This window comes from Schistocerca americana, chromosome 8 (assembly GCF_021461395.2).
Source record: "Schistocerca americana isolate TAMUIC-IGC-003095 chromosome 8, iqSchAmer2.1, whole genome shotgun sequence".
NCBI classification, from domain to species: domain Eukaryota; kingdom Metazoa; phylum Arthropoda; class Insecta; order Orthoptera; family Acrididae; genus Schistocerca; species Schistocerca americana.
This window is the reverse complement of record NC_060126.1, coordinates 56,419,541-56,443,189: the sequence shown is the minus strand read 5'-3', so window position 1 is coordinate 56,443,189 and position 23,649 is coordinate 56,419,541. Positions and strand designations below refer to the sequence as shown.

The 23,649-nt window shown below is 40.9% G+C and overlaps 1 protein-coding gene across 1 annotated transcript in view; it reads left to right on the top strand.

Annotated features, from left to right (window-relative positions):
• The window catches only part of LOC124545526, a 632,143-nt gene that overhangs the window by 582,092 nt on the left and 26,402 nt on the right, over window positions 1–23,649 (top strand). The window contains exons 21-23 of the mRNA XM_047124474.1: window positions 4,797–4,995; window positions 18,155–18,379; window positions 23,279–23,496. Coding sequence (XP_046980430.1) covers window positions 4,797–4,995; window positions 18,155–18,379; window positions 23,279–23,496 — 642 coding nt within the window. The remainder of the gene's footprint in view (window positions 1–4,796; window positions 4,996–18,154; window positions 18,380–23,278; window positions 23,497–23,649) is intronic.

The following is a 23,649-nucleotide window of genomic DNA, read 5'->3' as shown; positions in this document are numbered from 1 at the left end:
TACTCATTTTAACTGATTTTACACAACTTGAAGGAAAAAAAACCACTTCCAAAAACTATCTTCCCTATAATATTTTCAAAGTATGTCATGCAATTATTTTTGCTTGACTTAAGCATACAATTTCACTACTCTGTTACATAAATAATGTTTTGGTACTCATTTGACAATCCATGCTGCTGGTTGTTGGCGGTGGTCCATTGATATTCTGGTTGTTGGCGGTGGTCCATTGATATTCTCACATGTCCACTTTTTCCATACAGATCCTAGTTTCCATTCACGTCCCAATACTGGTATATGACACTATATTTCACCTGAAACTTAATAACCAGCAGCATACAATTCAGTTTTATACACATCCCAGCTCCTTTCACCATATTGCAATATAATGTGGCAAAAATGTTTTGCGGGTGAAGTTTGGGTTGTGTGTCATTGCTTAACACAAGAAAAATAATGATGATATACCACATTGTATTACAGATATCCTCCACCAGTAAAATAATACATATCTTGTGTAATCCAGGGTGTGATTTTAAACAATTACTGTTATTGTTAAATATTAAATTTGCACATTTAAGAATTAAAGTTTTTACATATGTCTTCCAAAATCACACAGAAAATTACATAGAATAACAGGAAAGAATCTGTTCCTATTAAGACTATAAATTACATGTTTTATCATTGCCAACAACATATTTTGTTAATTTGCATATATTATTTCATAAACTAAAAGGAGAGTTACCCTATTATTTACAGTTGAACAGAGCAATCAGTTTTATTGAATGAAAGGCTTAGATTAAATTAATTAAATTTTGTATGAGTAAAATTTTACATTTTCTGTATAGCTGTAACTAACACCAATTAGAAATGACCATGATTGATCCTGACTGAAAAATCATCATGTCATATTTCTATTAGGGATACAAATAATTTATGATCTAACAAAGTGTAAAAATAGCTGTCTCTTGATGACTAGAAACTTCATAATTACAAAATCAATTTTATTCCTACCATGTGCCTGTAGTTTGTATTGTGTGCAAATTGTGATGGTACATTAGCTTTTAATCCAACATGTTTCCTTCATTCTATACACTGATGAGGCCCAACATAAACAATGTCAAAACAACAGCTTAAATTAGCGTAAATTACTAACTTGCTGCACAAAAAATCTTCGGTGTATTCAAATCCAGATAACCAGAAAATACTAAGTCAAAGCAGCAGTTTAAATTAGTGTACATTAGTAATATTAAATATATGGCCTCTTTGGGAGAGTGGGGATGAGACTGGAATAGGACACAGGATCCCTAAAGGAGTTGTGGTATTACACAGCCTACTCAAAGATGTCTACATCAGTACCTCCACCTATATCAAAACTACCAAGTATCAGTAACACCTCCGCTTCGACAGCTGCCGTCCATTCCATATTAAGGTGTCCCTTCCGTACAGCATAGCCACCCATGGCTGTCACAACTGTAGTGACAAGCAGTCTCTCCAAATAACCAAGGCTCTTTCTGAGGCCTTCACAGACCAAAATTATCCTCCAAATCTTGTATAGAAACAGATCTACCTTGCCTTGTCTCTCCAGTCCCCCACACCTCCCAAGGTTCCTCCATCAGGCCAAAAATGAGCACTCCTATGTGGCTCGGTAACACACAAGGCTGAAGTAGCTGAATGACTTTCTCCTACAGGGAGTCAACTACTCTCATTGTGCCCTCAAATGAGAAATATCCAATACACTATCTCTCGCACCCCTCCCACAGTGGTATTCCACTCCCCACCAAACCTATACAATATCTTGTCCATTCCTACATAATTCCCACTCCCAACGCCATTCCTCATGGCTCATAACCCTGCAATAGATCTAGATGCAAGACCTGTCCCATACGTTCTCCCACCTACTCCAGTCTGATCACAGGCACCACCTATCGCATCAAAGATAGCGCTACCAGTGAAACCACTTATGTAATCTACAGATTGAGCTGCAGCCACGGTGCTACTTTCTACATGAGCATAACAACCAACAAGTTGTCTGTCCACACAAATGGCCACCGACAAACTTGAGACCAAGAGACAGCTGGACCACCCAGTTGCTCAGCACGCTGCCCAACACAGTGTACATCATTTAAGGACTGCTTCACAGCCTTCCGTCCTACCAACACCACCATTTCTGAATTGGGAACAACTCTCCCTACAATATATTCTATGTTCCTGTAATCTCCCTAGCCTCAACCTGCGTTAGTCCCTGTCCTTCTCCCACCTTCCCTGCTCCCATTCTGGCACTACACCGCCTTCTATTCCACCAATTCACCTACTAGTCTTTTTCCGCTCCTCTACTGCTCTCCTCTTCTGCTCTCCCCCCTGTCCCTATCAAACTTCACAACTGCACTTAGTAGCCCAACCATGTCCCTCCATGCTCCCACAAGGAGCCTGACACCCTCTCCCAATCTGCCCCAGCCCCCTCCATACCTCCACCACCCACAGAGTGCTTTTCCCACCAAGCACAGCTGCTCACAGTCTGGCCTCAGTGGCCAGAGACCAGGGTTGTTGTGCTGTGCATTCATACAGCTCTGGCAGTTTCCAGTGATTAAGGGTTGCAGTGTGGTACTGGTGCACAAGACTCACACTCCGCCTTAGCTGTCGAACTTACTTGGAGTTACTTCGCCGATCTTCTTTCAGGATAGTCGGCTGCGATATTCTGCCCAGCTTCTTCTCCGAAGAATATATGCTACTCTGGAGGAATTTCTATACTTTTAAATAACTCGGTACACTCAAGAATACTTTGAATTCAGTCTCACTATGCTTCATAACACATAACTGTTTTCATACACTAAACATTTCCTGTAAGCTCGACACCTTCCAGTCTGACAGAAGCTATTACAATAATGTTCCTATACATACACTCTATAAATCTCTCCAAGTTTAACAAGACAACTGACCCAACTTTACAGCAGTAAAAAAGAGAATGAATGAATAAAAGTCTCTTCTTTTCTTTCAACAACCTTCAAATGTTCACACTAATAATGTTTTATATCTCACAGAGTATGATGCGTTTACTCCATTTACGGGACGTGTAACTTCTTAGGCGTGCTCGATGACTACCTGCTCACACCGATCGTCCATCTGATACACGTCCATCCCATAGGCACATAATTGTGGGGCAGTAGACATAGTTCTACTTTACCACACTTATCTCTAAAATAGTGTGTGTTCGAGACAGTGGAATTACGAGAGCCACTAGAATTTGCTCCGAAATTCTCGAGGCACTACACAATGTGGTCACTGCACCTAAGACACGGCCACCGCCTTCTTGAGCACCATGTGCCAATGCTTCAGTGGCAGTAGTGAATGCTTCAAAGTGCTCACAGTGAGGACATTAGCTTTATTGCGATAGAAGAGTATGCTGTAAGATAGTATGGACTGTAGGTGTGCAAAATAAGCTAGCAGTTTCATCTCCAGATCAGCACAGTGCCTTATCTATAACACACACACACACACACACACACACACACACACACACACACACAAATCTGTCATAGGTTTTTATAGTTTCAATAGCATGCTAACTTCAGGTACATCTTCTCTGAAAGCTTTTATTTTTAATGTTACTAAGATTATTCTGACTTATTTTGTGTAGCTCTTTGTTCTTGCCTAAAGATATTATAGAAGCCATATTTGTTCCTTTTTGGATTACAGCATGTTTTCCCCTGATATTTCTTCTCATTTGATACCCCTTGATTTCTTAACAGAGACTGCTGATTGATGGTGATGCATGAACACATAGCCCAAAAGCATCTGTCTGGAGAAGAAATTTTCATCACAAGAATCTGGCCAGAATGTAGAGAATTTATGGCATACTATTCCTAATCACAATGTATTTTAGCAATGGCACACTCTAACTCTTCCACAGTGCCCCGTGAAGTCAGAGAATAGGTCAAATTAATTTTTATCCATTTGTTGCATATGGCTGTGTATCTCAGTGGCTCATTCATTGCATTGCAAGAGGAGCAGGGCACATCCCAGACTTTCTTAGATTTCCATACACGTCCATCATAACATTACTCTCCAACAGTTGTTGCACATAGTTATACAGTGTATAAACCAACAGTAAACATATCCACTGTCTGTCCCCCATTCCTTCCTCCATATGCTCCTGTAACATGAGTGCTGCAAGAGCAGTCATGCATTGTCTGTGAGCTTAGCTACTGAATACATTGACTTATTTTAATTGCATCAATAGACACATGTAACTTTCATGCAGTGTGTCTGCAAAAACCTTTTCTTGTCTAATCGTTATAAAATTGCACGGAATAGTAAACTATCACATTGCTTTTTTAATTAAATTATGTTAACTGTGAGTGAATAATATGGTTTTTCAATGTATCAATAATAGTAAATATGTCTGCTTGTGTCTGTATATGTGTGGATGGATATGTGTGTGTGTGCGAGTGTATACCCGTCCTTTTTTCCCCCTAAGGTAAGTCTTTCCGCTCCCGGGATTGGAATGACTCCTTACCCTCTCCCTTAAAACCCACATCCTTTCGTCTTTCCCTCTCCTTCCCTCTTACCTGATGAGGCAACAGTTTGTTGCGAAAGCTTGAATTTTGTGTTTATGTTTGTGTTTGTTTGTGTGTCTGTCGACCTGCCAGCACTTTCATTTGGTAAGTCACATCATCTTTGTTTTTAGATATATTTTTCCTACGTGGAATGTTTCCCTCTATTATAACCATAGTAAATAATTTCTGACACAAAGTTTTTTGAGATGCAATTAATGACTGATAGTATTTTTCATGCTTTTTCAGGTTCTTGTAGGTCATAGTGACCACGTAACATGTGTTGCTGTATCCATTTTAAACAAATCCCTTGTTGTCTCTGGATCTCGTGATTCAAATCTCATTGTCTGGGATATTAACACAGGCAATGACATTCATATCCTCAGTGGACATTTGGGTTGTGTAACTACGGTGAAAGTATCAGGAGATGGCAGCCTGGCAGTGTCTGGTAAGCAAATATAATGTGTTATAAATTATTTTCATAGCAAACATAATTTATATATTATTACAACTTTTTGGATACTAGTTTGAAAAACAATGTTGCCTTGTAAAACAGAACTGCTTTACAATCATTAACCAGCTCAGAATCCAAATATACCAAGACTGCCTTTTGAAACAATGAAGTCTTGAGCGATGAATTAGAGTACCTATAGCACCCACTTACAGCCCATTGATGGCAGCAGCAAGTCATGACGTGGAGACACCAAAGTGTAGAAGAGCTGACAGGCAACTGGCTGCCCACAGCGCCAGGTTTCATTGGAGATGGGACCTCAGAGCTTGGACGTTCCACTCAGTGGCATCCTAGATTTGCTGGATTTCATTGAAGTCAGGTGTTGTGGTAGGCCACACAAGCATCCTCATGTTGATGCAAGGTTCCTCAAAACATTCTAATAAATTCTGTAGCAATAGTGTGGTACATAGTCTTTCAGGAGACACTGGTCATATACAGAGTGCTATAGAGAAACTGATGGATGCACATGATCAGATGGTATATGTCAGGGAGACAATGGAAGACATATCAGTACATTCTTCCTGCATAACTCTTGTTTATTTCTGCATGTTATTTTTCACATCTTCCTGAGCCACATGAACTTTTACATCATTCTACCGAACCCTCCCCACTTTTTCTCCTTTCTTATTCCAGTTTGCACATACTAACATCATGTAATACAGTCACATCTGCTGTCGGTGTTCTGCATACATATCGGCACACAGACCTAAAGCCTACGTTATATCTTTTTGTGTTTTCACGTCAATTGCAGTTTGTTTTTGTCTTGTCAGCTTACTCCCTCTTGTTTCATCTCGTTTCCCCAAACTTCATCTTTTCCATCCTTTTATTTATTTTTCTTACACACTTCGATGTATTTTTGAAAACTTTTTGCACATATTTTTACCTTATTTATGTATTTTTACACATTTTCACCATCCACCATGGATCCTTGCTTCTCCCATCTGTATCAATACACAAACGTTTCTTTATCCCCAGCGAGAATCCAGTACCACATACTGTTCCAGTGTTATTGCTTGACTCATAGGGTCCAAACCTCCCTACAGTACCTTCTCTCCATCCACAAAATTCTCTTGCTATGCAATCTCAAATTTCTGGAACCCATAACACACATTGAAACTCTTGCCCTCCAGGAACTACAGCAACATGTGCAGTACCACCTCAAAAAAAATCTCCAACCTGTTCACTTTCTACTGCCCTCTTGAACTACCACTATATACCACTCCTATGACAGCCTCCAAACCTCTCCCACACTGACAAACCCTTCCTTGCAGATCTATTAAATTTCCTACATCTTCAAAAACTCCCTCCCACCACCATTCAGAATCCAGAAGCTAAACTGGCCCAAAAAACAATTCACCTTTGCCCCACTCCCATATTTGTTGAAGACTTTCTCTCCCTCTCCTGATCCCTATAGCTGAAACACTTTTTCACCACCATCCCTACCAAACAGGCTCAACCAAAGAACAATGTAGAGCCCTGCCTGACTCAGTTCACTCCTCAATCTAACTGGTATCCACCCCTATTGCACTCAAACCTTCGCCCATTAAGGGGAGTTAGAACAGAAAAAGAATTTTTTCCACATTTTCAGGTTTTTCTCATTATAAAATTTGCAAATTTTCCGAATAAAATTATACATATATAACTTACAAACTCACATGGGAAGTATTTTATTTACTTATTTTTTTAATATAATCTACACCAGTTGAAAATGTTAATTTTTATGTGCATTACTTCAAGATCTAACAAAATCAGTAATTTTTTATACGAAGGCTGTGGATTGTTGTATTATAAAGGTTAAATTACATGTTTGTATTGGTAGCACTGTCAAAAATAATATTGTATCATTTCATAGTATAAACACATGTTGTATGTCTAAGTGCTAACGTTTTTCCAAGGAAAAGTGATGAATAGATTGGTAAATCGCCTCAAAAAATAAAGTATGACACCAAAATGAAGTGTTTTTCTTCTTCTTTCTTAGCTCTACAGCTCATGATGAGCCTTGGCCTCTTCTACAATTTCCTTCCATCCCTCTCGGTCCTTTGCCAATACTCTCCAGTTTCTATAGCTCATCTTCCTAAGATCTTCGATTACTCCATCATCCCATCTGGCTCTTGGTCAACCACGTCCTCTCTGCCCTCCGGGCTTTCATTGTAATATTCTTTTTGGTACTTCTGTATCATTCATGCGAGCCACATGTCCCGCCCACCTCAGTCTGGCTGATTTCACTATCCTTCTGATGGGGTGGTCTTTGTATATGGTACACAACTCATGGTTGTATCTCCTCCTCCATCTTCCTCTTACACAGATTGGGCCGATAATTCATCTAAGTACCTTTCTTCCAAATGCATCCAGTGTTTCAATATCTTTAGCTGTTATGTCCAGGCTTCAGAGGCATATGTAAGCACTGGTCGTATAAGCGATTTATACAGAGTTAATTTCGTGGTACGAGTCAGGAGCCTTGAGGATAGAAGTATTGTTAGGGCAAAATAGGCTCTGTTGGCCAGTATTAATCTCTGCTTAATTTCAAAGGAGGTATCATTTAGATGTGTAACTGTCGAGCCCAGATACTTGAAATGTTCAATTCTCTCAAATGTATAATTGCCCATTGTTATTACATTTGGCATATTTTCTCTATGTGCTTTTCCAGCTGCCATATATTTTGTTTTTTGTTCACTAATAATTAACCCCATGTTCCTACTGGCCTGTTCAAGAGCTGTAAATGTCTCTTCCATTGCTTTTTGGGTCCTTGGTATTATATCTATGCCATCTGCATAGGCCAATATCTGCACCGATTTATAGAAGATCGTTCCTCTGCTCAGAAGTTTTGCATTTCTCATCACCTTCTCCAGGGCGGCATTAAAGTGAAGTCATGCCAATGCATCCCCTTTCGCACTCCATTTTTAATACTCAATATGTTGGACATCATTCCTCTTATTCTTACACTACCTTGTGTTTTGCTCATTGTCATTCTCACCAGCCTTACCAACTTTCTAGAGATTCCCAGTTCACCTAGAGCTTGATACAACTGCTCTCTATTTATGCTATCATAAGCTGCTTTGAAATCTATAAAGAGGTGATGCATGCCAACTCCATATTCGTTTGTTCTTTTCCAGGATTTGTCTTAAGGTGAATATTTGATCTATGGTTGACTTCCCAGGAAGGAACCCGCATTGGTATGGCCCCGTCCCCCTCTGTATGAATGGGGATATTCTGTCAAATAGTATATTAGAGAATATTTTATATCCCAAATTAAGTAGTGTGATCCCTCTGTAATTGCCACACTCCATCTTATCTCCTTTCTTATATATGGGACATCTGATACCCTCTTTACATGGTGTCGAGGGGTGGGCCCTGTAACTTCAAAGCATCAGCCCAAACACCCTCGTCTGGTGTGTGTAACACATCACAAACAATGAAGAGGCATAAGACTGCTTGGAGGCAACATTTGTGCACTGGAATTTGCAATAGCAGGAGATCCCTGGAGCATCGAAATCCATTCCTGATATCTCTGACCTGGGGACTTTCAACAAGAAAAGGGAGTCTCATGGGTGGAGGTGTATTTGTGCATCAACGTACTCAAAAAGGCAGCCCTTAATATGGCTAAACAAGAGACCTCGAGGTGACTGTTCAAGGTTCAATTATAGAATTAAACAATACACCCATGGACGGACTGTTGCTAAAAAAAAAAAAAAAAAAAAATCCTGACTTTCAATGTGGGTCCCATGTGCTAGTAAATGTTGTTCCAACTGTTTGAAATAATTTTACCATGGTTCAACAGACCTATCGAAAGCAGGAAGCATCAGTGGAGCCACAAGCAAAGTAATCAATTTATCCGTGATGGAATCAACTCTATGAGCTACATTTTCCAATGCTGGGGAGTGAAGTCAATGTTCTGACTTTGTGAGCGCTGCCTAAATCTGCTGTAGAGTTTATCAAGGACTGAAGAAATTCTTCTCAGGAAACCATTTCTACTGAAAATGAAAGTTTTATCCTCATCGCCAATAACTGTAGTGCCCTGCTGTCGGCAGGAATGAACTAACGACCAAGTTTGAACACATTTTATTTAACTATAATGACTTCTTGCCATGCACTAATTTTCAAACTCAAGAACATCACGAAACGCAATAATTCTTGTGGTGGCAAAAGCCAGACAAAAGTTACAAGACAATGGAAAGAAACAATACCAACCAAAATACTACACTACACAATTCCAAAGTGACGTTATACCCAGCAAGATACAAATTTCTACAGAAGACTATGGTGAATGTCTACTGGGCTACAGCCAGCTTATGTATTGGCCGGAGCTGTCCTAGCTGTAGGTAGAAACTGCCGGTCTGACCCTGCTGGCATGCTTATAACACACCGAACACGCTGCCAAACATGAAATCCTTTATTTCAATGACTGCTTCACAGCCTGTGCCATATGGATCCTTTCCACCAACACCAGCTTTTCTGAATTCCAGGTGGGAACTTTCCCTGCAATACATCCTATGTTCCTGTGACCACCTTGGCCTCAACCTTCGTCAAGTCGCTGTCACCCCCCCCCCCCCCCCCCCACACACACACACACACACAGCCCTACAGCTAACCTGCAGCACTTCACTGTCCACCATCCACACTTTGAAAAAAACACAGTACTTCCAATTTTCTTCTGCAAAAAGTACAGGTCCATCAATAAATATAACACATCAACAGAAGTCAGTAGACAGGGTAGAGCTAAGTTTTTGGGTGTATGTATAGATGAAAATCTTAATTGGGAAATCCATATTTTGGATCTTCTAAAGCGACTATGTTCAGCAACTTTTGCAATCAGAATAATTGCCAATTTTGAGGATATAGAAATTAGTAAGCTAATATACTTTGCATACTTTTTACTCTCTGTTGTCATACAGAAGAATATTTTGTGGTAACTCAACACTTAGACAAAAAGTATTCAATGCTCAAAATAAAGTGGTTAGAATAATGTGTGGGGTTCATAGTCGCACATCCTGGAGACATATTTTTGAAAGATTGGGAATTATTACAACAGCCTCACAGTACATTTACTCACTAATGAAATTTGTTCTCAACAACATGGACCAGTTTAAAAACAACAGTGACATTCATGATTATAATACCAGAAAAAAGAAAGACTTACACTGTCCTTTACTCAACCTATCTTTGGTACAGAAAAGGATAAAATATGCTGCTATAAAAATTTTAGATAAATTACCAGATGAAATAAAATGTCTGACAGACAGCAGTAATAGCTTCAAAAATAAATTGAAATCATATCTCCTTGACAACTCCTTCTGTAACGTAGATGAATTCTTGAATAGGAATAAATAAATCTATAAGTATAGTATATGCATTTGTGCCATTTAAGGGAATGGGGCAAATAATAGAAATTTTAATCTTTAACTCTGTATTGTAATATTAAAAAATCTAGTTTCATATGTGTATTTCTTGTGCACTTGACACATTCCATATCATAACGGCTACCATACCGTGCGATTGATCAATGGACTTCGCAACCAACTAACTATTATACCACTGCTCATAAGTCTATGTGATCTATTTCCATGCTTTTGGAATCCAGTGATGTGCCTGAGTTTTCTGAGATTTGGTGAGCACATGTACATTGTGGGGCCAGTGACTTCTGTACCAGATGCTAAGGTGGTTTGGGGTGGTCACAATTTGTTATCCAGCACTAAACTGACAAGTGATTTGCAGTTCTTTGGTCCATACATTCATTGTAAATGTTTTCAGTAGTCAATAGCAACATTACCAGCTTGTTGGCCACAGCAGTTGACTGTGTGGGCGTTAGTTTTACTCAGATGGAGGTGCCCGACATAAATCCTTAGCACTGTAGTGTGTGAAAAATGCAGTGCTTCCATAATCTTGGCTATGAAGTGCTCCACACATCAGGCACCCACATTCAAGTACTCTTGCATTGCATTTCTTGCCCACTCTGTGATCAGGTGCCATGCTAATGGCCTGTACAGGGTCTGCTGACATCCCAGATGAAAGACACATCCAGCTCTCCCTTTCTCTTTCATGAGAGGAGTGCTCTTTTCTCCAGCACAGCAGCTGTCTCTATTGTAACTGCTCATAAGTGTATTCCCAGAAAGTACCTATAATAATATCACAGTGCAGTCCTGAAAATGGCTGTCATCATCTAGGAAACAATTAAGTGATGTGCAACACAGCCTTTCAACAAATATAAAACACATCAAACATGAAAAAGTCATCAAAATACATAAGGGATCCATTAGTTTATTTTCATGTATTGCACAATGTTTTGCCTCTGCTTTCAAAATATTTATCCATCTATTTTCCTTGTCCATGAATTTTTCTCAGTGTACAATAGATAGAAAGCTTCTAACTACAAATCCAAATTGATGATTTCACTTTTCAGAAGAATACAGTAACCACCTAGGTTGGACAATAAAAAACTTATCTTTTCTTTACATCTTGCTTAAATGTGTTTCTTTTTTCCTGTTATTCACTTAAGCTGCTTGTTTTTGTTACATGTACTCAGTCAATTACACTGCAGAGCTTTTGTACACATGTTCTTCAAATACTTAATAATTCCTTCTTACTTTCTATGTTTATTGTTATTATTATTTCCCATAGTTTCATTTACTTCTTGATGTATTAAAGGAAAATTCAGTCAAGAAAAATATTAAATTATGATACACAATTGCTGGTCAGTACTTGCTTTCAGGAGGTAAAATGTGTCATACTACTAACAGACACATACAAGTGACACACTACCTAGATTTTAGAACTAATACCCCAGGAGGTGAGGGATCCACTTGTAATAAAGATGAGGGTAGATAAAGATGAAAGGGTAGGCCATCTTCATGTATGCTTCATAGACCAGTCTACTGGTAACAGTACCATGTTCTTAGTGAATTCATTGTAAAAGTGAACTGTTGTGACTCGTCGATCATTCAAAGCGCCGCCACGCAATTACACACCAGCCATGCAGCAGCTGCGCCACCTAAGCGGCCAGCCGAGCAGCGACAGCTAGACTGGGACTCAGTGCTCATTCGAATGCTAACGTGCACATATGTCTTGCTCGTCAACTTACTCTGTGACTTATATGTGTTGTGTCGTTCTGAAATACATGTGTTAAACTTGATGTTATAACAATTGGCGATGAGGTAGTGGATTTTTCCTTTTCACCGTTGACCCACAGGTTTCCATGGCTGCTGTCGAGCAACTACTGCAAAATCTCCTTGAACAACAAACGCTTCTAACAGCAGCAATTCGCGATTTCATCGCTGCGTCAAGTGCGGGGCGTTTCTTGTCATTGGCTATACCTCCTTTTCCTCCATACGACGAGACGGCGGAAGACTGGTCTGATTATGAAAAACGTCTTCGACAGCACTTCTTGGCATTTCATGTCACGGATGAACAACCATGTAAGTCTCTGTTCCTTTCCTGGATTTCACCTCAAATGTATTGGTTGTTGTTGCAATTGGCTCCTTTGAAGGATCCTGCGTCTTTGTCCTTTGCTGAAATGTGCTCACTTCTGTCTGTCTATTTTCAAAAGCAAACGCATGTGGTAGCCTCTCGTGTTGCCATTTATCGTTGTCGAAAACAGGCATATCAATCCTATCGCGCTTGGGCTGCTGAACTTCATGGCCTCAGTCAAAAGTGTCAATTTGTTACTGACGTTCACAAAGAATCCTGGTACGGGATGCTATTATCCGGTCGACGCCCGACAAAGAAGTTCGGCAATGTGCCCTTCAGTTGTCAAATCCGACTCTAGATGAAGTTCTCTCCATTGCGCAGTCTTTTGAAATTTCTCGCGCTGCTGGGGTGCAAATAGAGGCGTGGGATGATGTCAGGGAAATACAACCTTTGTGCACTGTTGACGACGAGTGCGGCGTGTCCCCGCCGGCCGACATGGCCGCAGTGCGCTCCCACGCGCAGCCTCGGCCTAACCGAAAACAACCCGCTAACAAACTGCAGCAAAACCCCTAGCAACTTCCTTCATGTCCACTGTGTTTTACGAAACATTCACGCGAGGATTGTCCCCAACATTGGGCCGCGTGTCACAATTGCAAAAAGAAAGGTCATGTGTCTTCCGTTTGCAAATCCGACCGCATACATGATGTTCGTGAACATGACGCTGATTCTGTGTTGTCTATAAATTGCACTTCTTCCCTTTCAGGGAAGTTATTCCTCACTGTCCAAATCCTTGGTCGAGATGTTCGCATGCAGGTGGATACCAGTTCTGCTGCCACTATAATTAATTCTCAGACGTATCTTCAGTTGGGTTCTCCACTCCTGTCACCTGTCACTCAGCAATTACGGATGTACAATAAACAGATGATTTATTGGATTCCTTGTCAACGACATTTTCGTCCCTTTTTTCTCCTGGGTTAGGCCGTGCAAATGACTTTGAAGCTCATATCATGCTAAAACCCACTGCTCGGCCTAAGTTTTTTCGGGCTCGGCCCATTCCTGTGGCCCTTCATGATTGGGTAAAACGGGAGTTGGATCGTCTCACTACTTCAGGGGTCTTGCTTTCTGTCACTTCCAGTGAGTGGTCCTCTCCTGTCATTGTCGTTGCTAAGCCAAATGGTGATATTCGTCTCTGTGGCGATTTCAAAGCCACTGTAAATGCTCATCGACACTTACCCTATGCCCCGTCCTGAAGAAATGTTCACTAAACTTGCTGGAGGCCAGTATTTTTCTAAAACTGACCTTTCAGAAGCTTATCATCAACTTCCTCCCGATGCTGCTTCCTGGCAGTTTCTGGTCCTTAACACGCCTTTTGGCCTCTATCAACACCAACGCATGCCATTCGGGGTTGCTAGCGCCCCTGCTCTCTTTCAGCGATTCTTGGAACAATTATTGCTCCCTGCCCTGGGTGTATCAATTACATGGACAACATTGTTGTCACTGGCTCCACCACTGAAGAACATCTTCAAAATCTCTGCACACTTTTTCATGTCTTACAGACTGCCGGTCTTAAGTATAATCTTCAGAAATCAAAATTTTTTCAGGCATCTATCACGTACTTGGGGTTTCAACTCTCTCGGGATGGTATTTGCCCACTTCAGCAAACTGTCACTGCGATCGATGCCCTTCCTTGCCCTACATCTGTTAAGGAACTGCAGGCCTTCTTGGGGAAAATAGCATACTATTACAAGTTTTTACCGTCTGCAGTTTCGGTGGCTCAGCCGTTGCATCGCCTGTTCCATAAAAACGTGCCTTTTCACTGGTCCGCGTCATGCAATGCGGCTTTCCAGAAATTGAAGAATCTGCTGAAACAGGCCCTGTGCCTGGCTACTTATCGACCTGGCCTACATCTTGTTCTTGCCACAGATGCCTCTCAATACGGGGTCGGTGCAGTCCTTGCGCACCGTTTTTCTGACGGTTCGGAACAACCCATTGCTTATGCCTCCAAAACGCTCACAGATGCCCAACAAAAGTATTCTCAAATTGAAAAAGAAGCTTTGGCCATTATTTATGCTCTTCATAAGTTTGGTGTTTTTCTCTATGGCTCAAAATTTCATCTTATTACGGATCACAAACCACTTGTTTCCTTGTTTCATCCATCAACGTCACTTCCCGACAAGGCTGCACACCGCCTCCAGCGTTGGGATCTTTACTTGTCTCGTTTCAATTATGAGATTCATTTCTGGCCAACGGCTCAACATGCAAATGCTGATGCTCTGTCTCGCCTTCCCATGGGTCCTGGTCAGGCATTCGATAGGGACGAACTTTTGTGTTTCCACCTGGATGTTGCCGAGCAGCAGGTTGTGGACGGGTTCCCCATCACTGCGGACAGGCAGGCGGCGGCTACTACTATGGGTTCTGACCCTACCCTCTCGCAGGTTTTAAGTTGTATTCAGAAGGGTTGGCCAGATCATCCACCCACTAAGACTTCTGATCTGTGCAGAACTACTACGCTTTGCATTACCGCCTCACGGCTAGGGATGGTGTTATCCTCCTTTCCACTGACAATGCTTTGCCGCGTATTGTGGTACCTGCGTCTTTGCGTGCTTCGGTCTTGCACCTCCTTCACCAAGGGCACTGGGGTGTGTCTCGCACAAAATCTCTGGTGCGCCGTCGTGTGTATTGGCCTGGCATCGACTCTGAAATAGCACACATGGTCGCTGCCTGCGGCCCTTGTGCGTCACAGGCCGCTGCCCCGAAGTCATCTTTGTCACCGTGGCCTTCGCCTGAGAAGCCCTGGGAGCGCATTCATGCTGACTTTGCGGGACCCTTTTTAGGTACTTATTGGCTCCTCGTAATTGATGCCTACTCTAACTTTCCTTTCATTGTCCGTTGCACGTCTTCTACCACCGCGGCAACCACCAGTGCTCTCACCCGCATTTTTTCTTTGGAAGGCCTCCCCTCTACTTTTGTTACTGATAATGGTCTGCAATTTGCCTCTTTCGAATTTGCGGATTTTTGTGCTTGTCACGGCATTATGCATGGCACGGCCCCGCCGTTCCATCCACAATCCAACGGTGAGGCTGAACGACTGGTCCGCACATTTAAGGCTCAGATGCGGAAACTTCTGACTTCTTCTGCTGCTGATGATGCACTTCTCCAGTTTCTGGCGTATTACCATTTCACCCCCATGGGCGACCACAGCCCGGCTGAGCTCTTACATGGCTGACAGCCCCGCATGCTACTTTTATCTTCTGCGGCCTTCCACCTCACGGCTGTGGGTGCCTTCACTTGGCCGGTTCACCACCGAAGACCTCGTCTGGGTACGGGGATATGGCAGGCGGCCAAAATGGATCCCAGGCTGCATCTTACGACACCTTGTCAGACGCCTGTATGAAATCCAGACGGACATGGGTGTTGCAGTGCGTCATTCGGACCAGCTTCAGCCTCGTGTGCCGGCAACACCTGTTACGAATGCCGCTACACTACCTTTGGCTCTGTCTGACACTCGGGATCTTGGCATCTCTCAATACTCACAATGCAGCCCTCTCACCGTCATCGCGATGCCACCAGAAGACGTGCCCATGCAGGAACCGGATGACCATCCTCTGTCAGAGCAAATCTACTCACCTCCTCCTCCTCCAACGGATGCCGACACATCACCCATGTCTCCTGTCATATCAACTGGACTTGCCGCAATGGGCACATTGGTGCATGGGGCCCCAGCAGATTTGACCCCTACGTCTCCTGTGATCTCGACCAGTTATCATCGGGGACACTTCCATCCGTACGGAAAGCCTCCTCCTCGAGACTTTACGGCGAGTCAAACAATGCCTATGGACGTTAGCCATCTCCAGGACACCTCCATCAAGACTAGTGCAACAATATCAAAGGGGGGAAAAGTGTTGTGACTCGCCGATCATTCAAAGAGCCGCCGCGCAATTACGCGCGTCTTCTATGTGCGGCGCTGTCTGCTAGCCATGCAGCAGCTGTGCCACCTAAGCAGCCAGCCGAGCAGCGGCCGCTAGACTAGGACTCAGTGCTCATTCAAATGCAAATGTGTACACATGTCTTGCCTGTCAACTTACTCTGTGACTTATATGTGTTGTGTCGTTCTGAAATATATGTGTTAAACTTGACGTTATAACATGAACATTAGATTAACTAATTTTTACGAACTGAATTTTATGTTTTCTTTACTAATTTTATTTCTGATATACTGCTACACTCTTCATCATCATCATCATCTTCTTCTTGTTTAGTGTATCTGTCTTATGACAAGCTTCAGATGGAGGCTACCTATTGTGTCCTGTTCAGAGTAATTTCCCTCACATGTTCATCCTCTTCTAATACCAACCATCATTTAGATTCTTTCTCTTCCTACCTTTCATTCCTCCTACTTTTCCCTCTTATTTCTTTGTTACAGGTAAGTCCTATGCAGTATATGCTCCTGTCAAGATTTTTTTCCTCTTTCTGATCACTTCCAATAATCTTCTTTCTTATCTAATTTTCTTCATTACTTCATTTTGAAGTCTGTCAGTTCACTTCACCTTAAGAATTCTCCTCCACAGTCACATATCAAAAGTTTCTAAGTATCGGTCTTCTTCTTTTTTCTAACTGTCCATGATTTATTGCTGTACGACACTAGACTCCAAACGTAATATTTAGAAAAAAATTTCCCTTGGGACCATTGGAAATACTCTTTTTCCATAGATATTGGCCTCCGTATTTCTACTGTACAGCTTCTCAGATACAGAAAGCTGTGGTGCCCATACTTGAGGGCAAGACAAGACACCACCAGCCCCCCCCCCCCCCCTGTTGACCACTAGCTCTCAAGAAAAGGAAAAAATGCAGTGTAGTCAGGTATTTTCCTTTCAACAAAATTATTTAAAAGTTGGTGTTATACAGATTTTTAACAGGGCTGGAAGAGGAGCTCTTTTACAACTGCTTACACATTCCCATTAGCCTTCCAAAATATTAAAAACACTCCATACCTCCATGTACGGACCACCATATCCCCCCCCCCCCCCCCCCCCCCCCCCCACACACACTTTTGCAATACTCTTCCAACATCTTCTGTAGCTGCTCTTCTGAAACTGCCAACAGTGCTTGGTCATCCATGTATTTTATAGTCTTTATCTTTTCATCTTCAATTAAAATACCTCTTGCACTTCCCATAGCCTTGCCTATCCAGTCTTGTACATATATGTTCAGTAACTTTGGTGACAGTGAGCATCTTTGACTTTGCAATACTCCTCCCTTCCTTCTCCTCATTCCCTACTCTAACAGTCATTTTTTGCTTTATATACATCTCCTTTATTAACATTCTATCTTTCCAATCTATCACACATCTTTTAAAATTATCAACAGTAAACTTTAACAAACATTAAATTTAACAAGACTAGAAAATGTAATTGATTTTATTCCCCTTCTCAGAAGTATTTTAAAATTTCAGCTCTCTATTATAACTTACACAAATTGTATACAAACATTCCTTCTACAGCTGTGTACATTATAGGTCTGTTCATATACTCAATTTTTATCTCTACCTTGCAAGCTGTAATAAACCAGGGAACACAACAAGTTTTTTTGCCGTTCCTGTACAGCGCTTTTTTGCTCGAAGTCACACAAGTAAATCTTATGCAGTAGGTGACAGTGGTTTTTTCCCCTTCACATAGCAATAATTTTTCTGTTGAAGGTTCTGAGGATAAGAGCATCATTGTGTGGGACACGAGGCGTGGACGTCCCCTCTCCTGCCTGCAACTCCAGGTGCCGATCCTATCTTTGGAGATGTCTACAGACTGCTCGAGAATTGCAGTTCACCTCCTGGAAAGCCGGCAGCTTCCCATCATTTGCCTGCATAACACCCCAGCTACTTATGTCAAGATGCCAAGTTATGTTGCGCCTGCGAAAGAGGTTGAAGGTAATGAGAATAATATATTTCAGATATAGAATATTCTTAAGTATCACCAAAGCAACTATGACAGCCACGAGCAAAGGCAAGCTATGAGGGACAACTGTGAAGTCACTTTGTTTTTCATTGGGATGATGTAGTACACATCTTGGATGTCCAGTTACATTAAGAATTCTATTATTCTTCGTACAGTTGCATATTTGAATGAATTGTTTTCATGGAATGTCTTGAGTGTTGATCTTAGATATACTATTGTCTTGGATTACAGTGAGGTATTATTAGTAATACTTAGCTATTTATAGCTAAAGTTGACTCACTATGCCAACCATTCCACTTCTCTTATACGGACTTTGTTTTCTGATGTCAATTATGGCATCCTGTTTCTGGTTGACATGTCAGATGGCCAGTAAAATTTTAAAAGTGCAAGTTGCATATCTGAACTGCTTTGTTCCTTGTCATTGATGTTCCTTGCACTTTGTCTTAACTGTTCTAAGCAGTGGGGAAGGAAACCTCAGTTAAGTGTATTTTCTCTGACAGATTAAAATATATCACAATTAAGACAATGAAAAGTTAACTCCACAGTAGTCTATTACTGCTGCCCAGTCTCACTCCTTACGCCCCTTTCCAAAATGTTTGAGAAGTGATGTGCATGGGGGTTGTCACCCACATGTAGAAATTCCTGAATAAAGACAAATATCTCTTACAAGCAAGTACATGCCCAGCATATATCCAAATAAGCATTATTTATAAATATCTGTGCAATATTTTGTTCAACTGACATGTTCCACACCATAATGTCTGTCTGAACTGTGAACAATGGCACATGTAACTAAATAAATAAGTAATGGTTGGAATAAGACACTGAATGTCATTGATCTAATTTGGAGGATGTTGAGGGAGATGACATTTTGTAAAACGTTACCAAAAGTAGCACTCTGGCCAGTGCCTGGGATGTAAATGTGGTACTAATAGCGACTTTAACATGACCAAACAACATTCATGGGTGGAGCAATTACCTATTGTACATGAGAGAATGCTGTGCTTATAAGAATGTCAACAAGTGCTGTTATTGGTTGTTCATAAGCAATCCATTTGTGAAAGAAAACGAAGTGGCACATTGCCAACAATAATGTCATAGTCCAGCTCAGACAGCTATGTCAGTTTTTTTAAATATTGTGTACAGAAATAGTAACCATCTCAGTGGTCAAGTTGTAGCGTTACTGCCTTTGGTGCAGAAGGACCTGGTTTCAATTCCTAGTACCTTCTCACATTTTTCTGGGGTAGGGACATATGGAATAGGATCCACTCAGCCTCATGATGCCAAATGAGGAGCTGCTTTAATAAAAAGCAGCAGCACATCATTGGGATTCACCTACTGGCAACAAGGCCTGAGGGACTGGCAACTTATCAGTCAGACAGCCCATGATCATAAATCACTCATCGTACTGCCTTATAGGCAGCAGTTGACCAGTTGGAACAGGCCTAAAGCCTAAATATGTTATTGGTGTTTACATTTACAAAAATATTTACATTAACCTGGCTGGACATCCAAATGCATCTTTCATCCACTATGATGGGAGATAATCAAATTTCTATCCCTGTCCTGTCCTGCTTGTCTACACGATTGTTGCACCTGCAGCTTTATTTAAACTGTACATGCAAATCTTTACAAAGAGTGTCTTTGGGAACACAGCAAATAGATAAGAGAAAATTAAGAAAGTGGAGGCAAGTTGACCAAGCCAACAGACACTGCAACATTAGCTGCAGGGGTCTCCAGTCTGCAGAGGAGGTTTGCTGCAGTGAAGGAATGAAACTATCTTATCATCGCTTTCGTCTCTTTGGCCATCATATCAGTGGAACAAGAAAGGTTAGGGAAAACCTTACCATTTATATGACTCCCATGTTCACGCAAAAACTAAATAAGTTCATTTTTTATACAATGAGCTGAGAAACCCAGCATTGTGTGGCGTATTTATTTAGAGCTCTGCCTGAAACTTCATATGTATGGAATTTATTTTGGTCTTATAAATCTTCTTTGTGTGAAGCATTTGAATCAGAACAGATGGGGACACAAATGAAGCACTTGTTTGCTTCACGAACACATGAAACCAGGTAGAGCTGAGGTCCATGTCTGCAGCACATGGTGCCTGGCCTTATGCTTTTTTTATGGCCATGCATATCATAAGCTCACCAGGAATTTTACGTTTAGAAGAGAAATTATAAATTGTTAGGAGTAAACAGGATTCAGCGTATAAAAACTCCCTCACATTTCCTGCTTCCCATCAAAGTTTCTGCATCTATGATGTTACAATGGAGAGAAGTAACTTTAAGCCTCTGTGAGTGAAGGGTTCTCAGGAATGAAGTTAGATATGATGCTTTCCATAAGAGCTAAGTCACACCATGCTTTCAGAAGGAATTTACAAATAATTAATTAAACCTTCATTGGAATCTTGAGACAGCGTAGCCCTCAGTCTTTCAACCTTCCACTGTATTCAGAAAAACTCGACCATTTTCTAGGTATTTTTATTTGTAAAGCAAATGAAATCAAAATGTGATAAGGAGGGACCAGAATCAGAGAACAAACTTAATAAATCTGTTTGTCATACCAAATAATATAAATAAAACCTGTTGAAAGAAGCAGAGCAATGTCGTTACGTTTTTATATGCAAGGCAAAACCAGCAAATCTGTATATCCTAACCAAGTAAATTCAGTGTTAGTTTGTATTCATAAAGATAAGGATGTAGCACTTAATTCTGCCACTGAATTAAACTTCTGAAAGTACATCTGCTGCCATCAAGGTAAAAAAACATGTAACAGCACCATCTACTGGTTCTTTGCTGTACTATGAAACTAACAGCACCAACCACAAAGTCAAGTAGACTGTCTTAGATGAAATTTAAATTTACAGTACTTGTCCGTGTTCCAATTTTGATGAAATAATGCCTATATGTTGCCCCAAGGTAAGTGCAAGTCATCTGTGAAAAAGGCAAAACTGTCCTTGTAATTCTTTCTAGGCCACAATGAATTCTTCAAACCTTGTGTTTTCTTCAACGCCAGTGAGCCTAGCGAACTGGACTATCTTTGTCGAAATGTGTTCCTTGTAGAATGTGATTTCCTTTTTAAATTCATCCCTGACAAATCAGGAAGAAATTATCTTCCAATGTCTTAATGTGGGCAGTGTGAAGTTGAGTCTGCATAAAATGTGAAGCCTGCAATACATTTAAGTTGTTCTAGTTTTCATTTCTGCACTCCTTTTTCCTCTACAAATTCAACTCTAGTTAGTTTTAAATCAAAAAAATGTTCCAGGCATGCACCTTGACTTAACCAACATACTTTGCAGCAATATATGAAGTCTCCATACAATTCGTTCAGTTCCATTGGAAACTACTGTAACTGACAATGGAGTAAGGCATGCAACTGCAGGAATTTTACTAGTCATACTACCAATTTCTTTACATGCTCCATGCCCACGAATTTAGCACAAAATTCTTCTCGATGAACAGAACAATGAATCTATCTTTTGATTGTTGTAATTTTTTGTTCTTTCATTGTCAACTAAACCTTTAACATCTTTCTGCATTGTAGTGTAATGTTGTTTCATATGAAATATGCAGTACATGTCACTTATGTGAATTCTCGTTCCTCACTTCCATCATTCCCATTCACTTTTAAAGGATTGTGATCATAAGATTGGTAGACCGCCTCTTTTTATACAAACAGGAACAGAACCTGTGAACATACTTCATACCACGAACAAATAGCAAAGGGTGAAGAGTGCTGACACCACAATTTGCCAAACTCTGAGAGTTATGCCAACGGAAAAGTGCCCCATCACATTGCCAAAGGAAATGTTCTGTTCTGGGTACTTCCCAGAACTGAGGAAAGCCGAGTGACAGAATGGTCCCTGATCCACATGCAACCCACACATGCTACATGCTTGAAGTTTGGCATGCCATGGCTGGCCCTGCTTTATAGGATATTCATGTCCATAAAGAGCAGCCACGACCATCTATTCCTTTGTAAAATAGCACATGTAACTGCAGCACTTCATTTCTGTACCTCTGGTCATCAATAGTATTTCTCAAATGATCACAAAAACCATACATCCATTTAACATAACGTCTTCCCACACCATCAAACTCATCTCTTTCTGTGGTATTCCTTTGACTGTATCAGCTACCTGTGTACACTGCCTTGATGAAGGCATGTTCTCAGACCTCTTTCATACAAAACAACTGCTGAGTTTCTGCAGGCAATTGGCTTGCAGACACCATCAGCATGTTTTTTGGCACATTCAATCCTTCTGAAGTGCTTCACAATGTCCAGTGATTCTGTGCTGCAGAAAAGGGTCCAAATGATGTTTTGTTACACTGTCAACTCACCAAAAGACTAGAGTCTGATCACAACACAATGAACAACATGACTAAGGCAATGACATAATATATCAGAGGGAAAATTGTTTCCTCTTTCAATCAAGTTACTTTGTTGATGACTATTGAGGAGGAAGCTACCAAACCAAAAACGGGGTAAATTAACATTTTAAAACCCAGAGCATGAAATACTGGGTAACTGAAGCAAGGGGCTAAATAACTTATTGAAATGTGAAGGTGGAAAACATTACAACCAGCAGTTATGTGATAACAGTGACTTCATTAAAGAAGTAGGTTAATATCGAAGTTGGATTATAGAATAAAGTGTGGTGCACAGTGGAATGAATTTGTTGGCTGTATCTCAGTCAGATGATGAACAGAACGAAGTTGGTTGAAGAAATTATAACAGTATTTCATTGTTTTTACCATACACTTTTCATTTTCACATGCAATTGTAGTTCAGTGTTGGATATCTTGGCAACAGATTCTGTAATGTATTACTAAATTTACATTCACATTATATGTTGTCTGCTGCAGACTTGCGACCCACTGGGCCTAAGAGACCAATGAGAAGACTATTGAAAAAGGAGGTCTCTCTAGACACATATACCTGGCAGAAAAAATATGGACACTTGACTTCTTCCATAATGATGGCAGCTGTTGATGAAAGACTGAAGAGGAGGTTCTCTGTCTCTGCCAGTATGGAGGAAATTTCCAAAATACCAACCAAAGGTTCTACAATGGGTTCACAACAGGTATATTTTAGAGCAAAAGTTTTGTTACAGTTTCTTAGTGAATTTTTGTAAGTGCTAATTAGTTATTTATCCTTTTAAATGAAGCAGCATGGCTGGCCGGAGTGGCCGAGAGGTTCTAAGCGCTAGTCTGGAACCGCTTGACCGCTACGGTCG